The 10,312-nt window shown below is 41.8% G+C and overlaps 2 protein-coding genes across 2 annotated transcripts in view; one reads left to right on the plus strand and one right to left on the minus strand.

Moving 5' to 3' along the window:
• LOC135555287 (very-long-chain enoyl-CoA reductase-like) overlaps positions 1–10,312 on the plus strand; it is a 140,600-nt gene that overhangs the window by 9,901 nt on the left and 120,387 nt on the right. The gene's annotated exons all lie outside the window — the stretch shown is intronic.
• LOC135555290 (transmembrane protein 238-like) lies at positions 5,447–7,998 on the minus strand. Its single transcript, XM_064987617.1, has one exon. The coding sequence runs from the start codon at positions 7,786–7,788 to the stop codon at positions 7,264–7,266; it is 525 nt and encodes a 174-aa protein (XP_064843689.1). The 5' UTR covers positions 7,789–7,998; the 3' UTR covers positions 5,447–7,263.

The following is a 10,312-nucleotide window of genomic DNA, read 5'->3' on the forward strand; positions in this document are numbered from 1 at the left end:
CAGCGTATTCCGGAAGAATGATATGTCCATCTGGGATGTCTGGGAACAAACACAATAACCAAGAAAAGATGGGAAGATGGTGAGTATTAATAGATGGAGAGAATGTATTAGGTGGGAGGGAGGAGGGTAAGAAAATACCCCTCCACTGACCCCTGCAAAGTTTTCCACAGTCCAACTTAGCCTTGACTAAGTGCTGGGTCTAACATTTGACAAATCCCTGTCCTAAAAACAGCCCAAGGTCCGCAATGTCTTAAAATACTAAATTGTTGTACAAATGGGCCATAATTTACTTTTTATTTTATTTTGTCCTAAATAAGTCCATTTCAGTCACTGTAAATGACTAACCTGCATTTGTTGGTAACACTTTACCCAAAGCCTACAGGTATAATGCATTATGATGTGGTTGTAATGCATTTGTAAGACCTATAAATGTCTTAAAAGGATAGTTTGCTTTTTTTAAAGTTTAGCTCATTTTCAAGCTAGAGTGTTGTTGTTTCTGAATGTTACTAAATAACCAGCAAGCTCGTTTAAAAATGGTTTGGTGGAAACAAAAACACCCTAGGGAAGTTGAAAACAAGCCAAACGTTTAAAAAAAGCAAAATATCCCTTTAATGTATTCATTTTGTTGTTCAGTCCAGCTTTCTGGTGCCTGATGCTCTCGTTCAAATCAGAAGCATGGGTTTTACAAGAGGAACATCAAAACAGCAACACTTTTGGGCACATTTAGGGACTATTTATTGGGGACGAAGTCATTCAAGTTTAGTGGCATTTAGCTGAATGTGCATTCTGGTTGCCAAAACTATTATTATAGTAACCTAATAGTTTGGGTAGTGGGAGTTAGCCCACAAGGATCAACTCCTGCACTGGGAATAGATTTAAACACTAAATAGATTTGCTGTCGCAGCTTACCTTACAGTACACCACTGCCTCAGCTATTGGGTACACTTTGTGATCTTTATGGTCAACTGACCAATGATAATCACAGATAGGCTGCAGGTCTGTGACACAGAAGATCTTCAGTTTGTCCCTGTGTTCCTCACACGTTCTCTGAGGACCTCCAGGGTAGTCGATTATGCACAGATGACATATTTCAGAACCCTGCTGCTCCCAGAACTCATCCAGACAGAGATTGCAGAAGCTACAGCCACAGGTATGACAGCTGAGAACCACGGGAGCAGAGAAGACCTTTCTACATACAGCACAGGAGAGATCATCATCCTCCAGGAGAGTGGAAGCTTTGGCCTCCATTCTCCCACAGAGCTAGAGCTGGACTCCGGTATGCATCTATAATAGGCCGCAGTGGCTCAGATATGGTTACGCTGGCCTGTGAGCCTTCACCTCTCTGACATGTATTTAACTCCAAGCTTTGTAAATCAAGTGTGAACTTTATAGTGATATTGAATAGCAGCCCAAGTGAATATCTGCAGTGCCTTGCAAAAGTATTCATCCCCCTTGGCATTTTTCCTATTTTGTTGCATTACAAACTGTCATTTAAATAGATATTTAGATTTTAGATTTAGATTTAGATTTTAGATTTAGATTTCATGTAATGGACATACACAAAATAGTCCAAATTGGTGAAGTGAAATGAAAAAAATTACTTGTTCTAAAAAAAATCAAAAATCAAAAAACGGAAAAGTGGTGTGTGCATATGTATTCACCCGCTTTGCTATGAAGCCCCTAAATAAGATCTGGAAGCAACCAATTACCTTCAGAAGTCACATAATTAGCTAAATAAAGTCCACCTGTGTGCAATGTAAGTGTCACATGATCTCAGTATATATACACCTGTTATGACAGGCCCCAGAGTCTACAACACTACTAAGCAAGGGGCACCATCAAGCAAGTGGCACCATGAAGACCAAGGAGCTCTCCAAACAGGTCAGGGACAAAGTTGTGAAGAAGTACAGATCAGGGTTGGGTTATAAAAAATATCAGAAACTTTGAACATCCCACGGAGCACCACTAAATCCATTTTTTTTAAATGGAAAGAATATTGCACCACAACAAACCTGCCAAGAGAGGGCCGCCCACCAAAATACACAGATCAGGCAAGGAGGGCAATAATCAGAGAGGCAACAAAGAGACCAAAGATAACCCTGAAGGAGCTGCAAAGCCCCACAGCGGAGATTGGAGTATCTGTCCATAGGACCACTTTAAGCCGTACACTCCACAGAGCTGGGCTTTACAGAAGAGTGGCCAGAAAAAAGACTTTGTTTAAAGACAAAAATAAGCAAACACATTTGGTGTTCGCCAAAAGGCATGTGGGAGACTCCCCAAACATATGGAAGAAGGTACTCTGGTCAGAGTAGAATAAAATTGAGCTTTTTGGCCATCAAGGAAAACGCTGTCTGGCTCAAACCTAACACCTCTCATCACCCTGAGAAAACTATCCCCAAAGTGAAGCATGGTGGTGGCAGCATCATACTGTGGGGATGTTTTTCATCGGCAGGGACTGGGAAACTGGTCAGAATTGAAGGAATGATGGCCGGTGCTAAATACAGGGAAATTCTTGAAGGAAACCTGTTTCTGTCTTCCAGAGATTTGAAACTGGGAAGGAGGTTCACCTTCCAGCAGGACAATGACCCTAAACATACTGCTAAAGCAACACTTGAGTGGTATATGGGGAAACATTTAAATGTCTTGGAATGGCCTAGTCAAAGTCCAGACCTCAATCCAATTGAGAATCTGTGGTATGACTTAAAGATTGCTGTAGACCAGCAGAACCCATCCAACTTGAAGGAGCTGGAACAGTTTTGCAAAAACCTAAGTGGCAATATGTGCCAAGCTTATAGAGACATACCCCAAGAGACTTGCAGCTGTAATTTCTGCAAAAAATGGCTATACAAAGTATTCACTTTTGGGGGGGTTGGGGGGGGGGGCAGTATGCACCTTCAAGTTTTTTTTTTGGTCTTATTTCTTGTTTGTTTCACAAGAAAATATATTTTGCATCTTCAAAGTGGTAGGCATGCTGTGTAAATGAAATGATACAAACCCCAGAAAAATCTATTTTAGGTTTAATTGTCTCAGGTTCCCTTGACTCACATGCCTAGTTGGGCTACTATCCGTGAGTCCAGCCTGCCCTCTGGTGGTCCTTCCACAATATATATTTGTCACGACTTCTGCCGAATTCGGCTCCTCTCCTTGTTCGTGCGGCGCTCGGCGGTCGACATCATCTGCTTTCTAGCCATCGTCGCTCCATTTTTCATGTATCCATTTGTTTTGTCTTGTTCCTTGCACACCTGGTTTTCATTCCCCAATTACACTACATGTATTTATTCCTCTGTTCCCTCCTCATGTCTTTGTGGAAGATTGTTTGTTGTGTTACGTGTTTTTGAACGTACTAGGCCTGTGTGCGTTTTTCCCGTGTTATTTTCACGAAGCCTGTTTTGTATACATTTGATGTGTTGTGACTGTTTTGCGCATTATACACTTTGCCTTGTTGGCTGGAGTTTTTGTTGGATGCGGTTGCGTCCGTCTGTATATCTCTCCTGTCGAAATAGAGTGTGCGCCTGTTCACAATTCTCTGCTCTCCTGCACCTGACTTCAGCACAATTACGCGCACGCCTGACAATATACATGTGCAACATTTTCTAAAAACCTGTTTTTGCTTTGTCATTATGAGCTATTCTGTGTAGATTGATGAGGGGGAAAACGATTTAATCAATTTTAGAATAAGGCTGTAACGTAACAAAATGGGGAAAAAGTCAAGGGGTCTGAAAACTTTCCGAAGGCCTGTATGTACGGTATGTACATGGCTGGCAGGCCAGATATAGTTCCAGGAAGGGGAATTCCATACCAAAGCTTAGCATAATTGCCTCTTGTTGAACCCATTGCCTCTTCTTGAGCCTGCAAACTGTTAGGTTCTACATAAATCTGTCCCAACAGCAGAGTCCCAACACCTTACCACTGCTACACCTGGCTATCAGCTGAGCCTTGTCTGGCAGCTAAACATTTCATTGAGCCTCATTTACTGCCTTTAAAAAAACATAGCTGATATGGCTGACTTGCTTAACCAAATGTGGTTTCTACTGACAATTGAGATGTACAAACTATGGCATAAGGGGACGACAAGTGGATAAGAGGCAATCCGTAATTTCGATTAAGACATTAATGAGAAAGCTAGGACAGACATAGTCAATATAACTATTTTTGAAATGTCAGAACAAGTCAGAACCATAGGGTAAATAAAGGGACATATAAACCAGACAATGAAAGCTCTTCCAATATTCAATGATTACATTTTTCTAAAACAGGTTATGGGCTACATGTGTACCACCAAGTCAGAACAGTAGGCGAAATTAAGAGGGGTAAATAGACCAAATTATTAGTGCAAGGCACATGGGTTACTAACAGCTTACTACACAACATACACTTAATATTACTTTCTTAGCAACAGTATACATACTATATTACATAATTTACATAATTTATGCAACAGCATACAATACATTTTTGGACTCACCTTGTTGTGCTGTGCTCACTTGAACAGGAGGGTGGCGCAGTGGTCATTTGTGGGCAAATTTTGTCATCAAAGTCTGGCATTCTTTGGATTATGGTGCTATCAAGACAACTGGGAACTCAGATAAAAACAAGGTTGAATCATGAACGTGTCAGGGATCTTCAGGTTGTAACTCTCGAAAGAGGCCCGAGTTCCCGACTAACAATTCTGAGTTGAATGATCGTTCAAAACGTATTTTTCCAGTCGGAGCTTGTTTTTTCCCCCAGAGTTTCCACTTGTCTTGAACTCACTGAAGTCAGATTTCTCAGTTCCGAGTTAACAGTTGTTTTGAGCGTGGCAGAAATCATGCTGGTTGACAGCATGGCCAATGTTGAATGTTTATTTATTTTAAGCTTGGAAAATAGAACCTTAAACCCAGACTTGGGACCACACAACCACTCCACTGAAAAGCAGGCCCGTGATTGCTTTGCAATGCTTGCAATTAGCCACTGATTCCTTCCAAATCATTGTTGAATTTGTGATTTCCAACTTGATGTGTAGTGTTTATGTCCAATGAGTACTGATACGTTTTTAGCTATTATTTATCTTCATATGACAAGGATAAAAAAGGATTTCCCTGTAGATTGTCGACTTGATTAATGATGATGACTGTTAGCTAAGATTTTGAAAGTATGACGTTGACATGATCAGTCCATTCAAAGCTACGTGATTTGACATTTTATCTGTGGCCAATGACCATGAGCCTTCTTGGATGGGCACTTTTAATGTAACTCTATGGCAGCACCCAAAGGGCTTAGAGTTGGCTGTGACGTAGTGTCCCCATGAGTGACAGAAAATGGAGCAAATTAAGGCGCAACGAGAGAACACTGCCAACCCCTACGCTCCGTATTTTCCGCTGGCTGCCCCACTACCACAGAAAGCACTGAGCCAGGCTGAAACACCTGCATTTTGGAGCTGCCTTACTCCAGAGAGCAAAAAATAGACCATGTTTGTATGCGGCTTTATTAAGTCAATGATTATTATTTCTTCTTTTTTTTTTACATTGTTTACAAACTGATATGTGACACACATTAATACCAAAATAGGCAACCCCCACCCCCAAAAAACTGCTTTTCTTTTGCTAAAAATGTGGGGCTCAAAAGCACCACCTGCCCTGAATGACAGGTCACCACTGTTGCTGACTGACAAAGCGTTTGTTTGTGATTGATAATTTGTTTGGTGACTAATGATTTGAGATCTGTGTGATTATTTCTTCATACAAAAGTCTATCATGTAGTATATGTAAAATGTCCAAACTTTCAGCCACCTGAAATTTGGCAGGGTAGCCTACAGAAGTAGAATCTTGTTTGAGCCAGTTTGCTACAGCAGGAACAAGAAATGTGAATAGTTATGTGGATTATAATTAATGGACAAGTTTGACATTTCAAACTTCAGAAGCCTTCTTAAACCAGGAAAGTTCTCCTGCAACCAGGTGATCAAATTAAGATCCTACATATGTAGTACCTCTCAGCCATTAAAAAAAACTTTGCAGTTCCTCATATAATCACTGTCAATGTGGTAAAAGTACCCTGACTGAAGCTCAAAAACATAGTACAGTACACCACTCCCATACTTTATTGTGTGGAGTAACAAGGTGTCAAGGTCAAAGCTAGCCTACTGTAGATAATCAAAGTGTTGTCATTCCACACAGTAACACTCATATGTTATTCTAGTCAATGTGTAGGTACTGTGTTTGGCAAAAATCTGAGAATTGTCAGTTGGAAATACAAAACAGGTAAAAGGTTTTGTTTTCACCTTTGGAATCATAAAGCATGATGAGGCAGCCATATGGACATACAAAAGTAATGTCTGTATAAATAAAGGTAGGGAAATCCATAGGGTACAAAGGTCGTTAATGTGCTATATTGCTTATCATCACTGTGGACGGGATGTAGAATACAGGTGCCAGGTCAAGTTCACAACAAGCACCTTCTCAGTAGCACTTAGCCCTAAAAATGAAAGTCTGACATATTTTCTAGAAAAAATCTCTGTATTATTGAAATATTGCATCAATTATCCACAAAGTATTCACAAAATTAACATTAAACAAACAAAAAGTCCTCACTGAGGAGCATATTTTGATTTAAAAAACGAAATGTTTCAAAGAAAAAAGCCCATAGGACAATATTAAAATCGAAATGTACTTGTAAACATTGTGCAATGGACAAGTGAAATGCCCTTCTGGGGTTCAGTGCTGCCAAGCCTCTAACTTCTGGTGGACAAAATATATGGTTACCTCATGATGTCATAGTTGCAACATACAGTCATACTGTAGCTTACATCAGTTTAGATCGATGTCAAAAATGTGTCCTAACTCCTAAGATAGACAATTCATGGTCAACCTACGTTTCTTTGTTTCATGTAGCAGCAGCTCTACTTCGCCCTCTCAGAAATTGTTTTATTGTTTGAGCAGGGCTTCTCTTCAGGCGCGCACTGCCATTCAATAACGTTAATGGTTAACAGAAAGATAAAGGACGTCCGTTTCCATTAGACCACACAGTTTCTTTCCGCATTCACTGAAACATTGTCATTTAATTTTATTTTAAGGAACATTATAGCCTACTGAATTGTGGATCAAAGTTGTGGGCTATTATCAAGCAAAAACAATAGCCTAGAATGAAGTTGGCCTATAAAACCTATAATCTATGCACATGTTTAATGAAAGCTAGGCCTATCCAATAACAAAATGTATCCCTAGGCTATAGCCTAAATGGCTTAATGACCGATTGGAAATAATAGGCTAACCTTGTGCGCATTGCGCATCATATGGCCGAGGTCTCTGTAGCTGTGTGCGGAACAGGTATGTCAGTGTCCACCGATGCAGACACCGTGTGCATGTCCTCATCAAGCGGCCCCATCGTCAATACGACAGGCGGGGGCTTCGGTTGCTGTGGGGCTTCCCTCATGTGCGTCGTAGACACCCCGGTCCCCGCCCTTCTCGCGACCCCGCGGGGGGGGCCTCCATTCCGCCGCAGAGAGTTCCTGACACTGTTGGAGAGACGGTTGGATAACCGCCTCACCGCACCTGCGATGCCCCGCTCCTTCTTCAAGAGCCCGACGTCATCCTCCAGCTCCTCCGGGGGGACCTCGATGTTGCCCGTGTACCAGAACACCCACCAGACGAGGCTGAGGAAGATGATGATGGCCCCGGCGTAGATTAAAAAGTCATAGAAGAATATGTCCGCAAAAACACCGATCAAAAGAACAAGCAGCCCGAATATGTCGAAGGACACTGCCAACCAAAAGGCGCAGGAACAGCGCCCTAGACCGCGGTACGTCGGCTCCATGTCTCTAAATTGGCTTGGAGATAGGCCTAACAAATACTTTGTTTAGACCACCTTTTCTTTTCTAACTATCATTTGCGGTTGGTTTCCTGGTGGAATTCGGTGAATTCGGTTGGGGTTGAGTTTCAAACGGAGCCGTTTGTTTGAACAGGTAAGGTGAGACAGGTGAGGAAGCTCGCCCCTATTCAGGTTTTCCTGTGTCACAGCACAGAGAGGTGGGGCGTGGTAGCCGTAGACAGGTGAGGGAGGGCTGGGTAGACGGGATACTGGCATGACACCAGCCATATTAATACTGTAAAGGAGGTAGGACATGTGTGACATACATTGTAGAAAGGAGCCACGATGGTTCTGATTTTCTAGATATCGGTCATCAGTCCAATATGCAGAGACGCCAAACATGGCACACTAATGTCTGTTCACCTGTGGAATGACATTCTGGACAACATTTGACTCATTACGTGTTTCTCTCCCTCATTTCTAAAGAACATAATGGAAGAAATCTATTCACATCCAGATTCATTTCTAGAAACAATGACAGACACAAAAGCCTCCAAGGCTGTGTTTACACAGGCAGCCATATTCTGATCTTTTTTCCACGAATTACTCGTTTGACCAATCTCATCAGATCTTTTCACATATCCTTATCAGAGCTGATCTGATTGGCCAATTAGTGGGAAAAAAATATCTGATTTGGACTGTCTGTCTGCAGCCTTAGTTTAATGTGATTACACCCAACCGCTCACATGACTACAAAATAATGGCACGTAGGTCTATTGCCACCTTGTAGTCTTTTGTACAGAAAATGTGTGCCCCCATACAATTTATTACTGTACATTGAAAATGAAAGACTAGTATATCAAATCTAATTTATTATTCATTACACAATTGCTGCATTATGTTGATAAATAAAATGACACATTTAGAAAGAAGATAAAGGGTACCTGAATACTGGCTGCTCTCACAAGGTTGGAGATCACATGGAATCAGAGTAGCCTACATGAATGATTGAATGATCAAATGCACAATGCAATGGAAACCTAACATCTCAAGTTTAGGTAAAAATGTTAACATTTTGGCTAACTTAGACCGATTTCAAATCCCACTGGCCCCACCTCCTTGAAACATTTTTTTGTTGCTTTTGACCAGATGGACACAGCCTTTTTGACCCAGAAACATAAAAGGTTAGACAATTTAATCCAGCAGCAGTATTGAGGGACAGAGCAAGGGTGCACCCACTACCACTCAGTGTCCAACCGTCCATCATGATTTCAACAAATCAGCTATAATAATGTCCAGTAGAATTTTCTGACTCTGTAATCCTGTTTCTAAAGGATTTAGCAATCCACTACAACAGCAGCTATAAGGAAAACAGCAGCTTATGGTGGAAAAACAACAACTATTACAGATCACAATCAGACAGACAGATGGGATAGCCTGGGCCGCAGCAGCACGGCCATGTTCCGATCATGTTAAAACCCCCCAACAGAGCAATCACATGATGTTCCCTTTTACAGGACGAGGTCATTCAATCCCATATTTGTATTAGGGCCTAGATCGAGGACAGCTACATACAGAAGATAAACAGTGCATTTCACAGGTCTCTCTTGCAAAATGGAATCTATATGAATAAGACTAACCTGCATAAATAAAGGTTTAATAAATACAAATCCATCTATGTTATGTTACACCTGCCCCCGAAAAACATTTATACATATTTTAGGAAGTGTGCTTTTCAGAATGAAGGAGATAATTGGGAGAAAACCCTACTAACACGGTTAACCTACTCTACAACAACAGTTTTAGCTGGAAGAGTCCATGGCTCTTCGGTGTTTGTGCACCTGGAGCGCCTTGCCATTGACCTTGGTCACAGCCATGTGCTCTAGTCTCTGTTTCACCACGGGCACCCACACCAGCCCCGTGACCAGGAACATGAGCCCCACAGAAAGGAACACAGGACCCAGCAGGTAGGGCACGTTCCCCACCTGGGTGAAGTAGAGCAGGGAGAGGGCCGTGCCCAAGCCGAACAGCACTCCACCGATAAGGATGGCCAGGATGGGCCTGGTGAAGTAGTACCAGCAGGGGATGTTAGTTCCCAGGATGACCCCGTCAGGGACATGGTTCAGTGGGGTCGTTGCTTCAGTGTCCTGGGTCTCATGGCTGGTGCTGGTGCGGCTGGTTTTACGATCCATGTCTGACACCGTGAACACTGTGGATTGCATCCTTGGGTTGTGCTGAAGGGATAACAAATCAGAACAGACACCACTTAAAAGTATAGGACTTTATCAACCACTGATACTTCACAGACATACATTCAGAGATGTACTATTTTATCAACCAATCTGTCATGGCAGAACTCACCATTTCAGATCTTATTTGATTTGTTAAAATTGCAGTAAAAATACACAGAAAAATTCCATCCCATTTTTACAATCAATCAAATCCCGTAGTCTCCAATTCAATTCAAAACCATAAAAAACAACAATGTCCTCACTTACCATTAGGCCTGTGTTATCTCGCTCTTTGCCCA

Source organism: Oncorhynchus masou, chromosome 15 (genome assembly GCF_036934945.1).
Source record: "Oncorhynchus masou masou isolate Uvic2021 chromosome 15, UVic_Omas_1.1, whole genome shotgun sequence".
Classification (NCBI taxonomy): Eukaryota; Metazoa; Chordata; class Actinopteri; order Salmoniformes; family Salmonidae; genus Oncorhynchus; species Oncorhynchus masou.

What these genes read in the sequence shown, in the direction of transcription:
- LOC135555290 (XM_064987617.1), bottom strand. Translation starts at nt 7,788, where the DNA reads ATGGAGCCGACGTACCGCGGTCTAGGGCGCTGTTCCTGCGCCTTTTGG.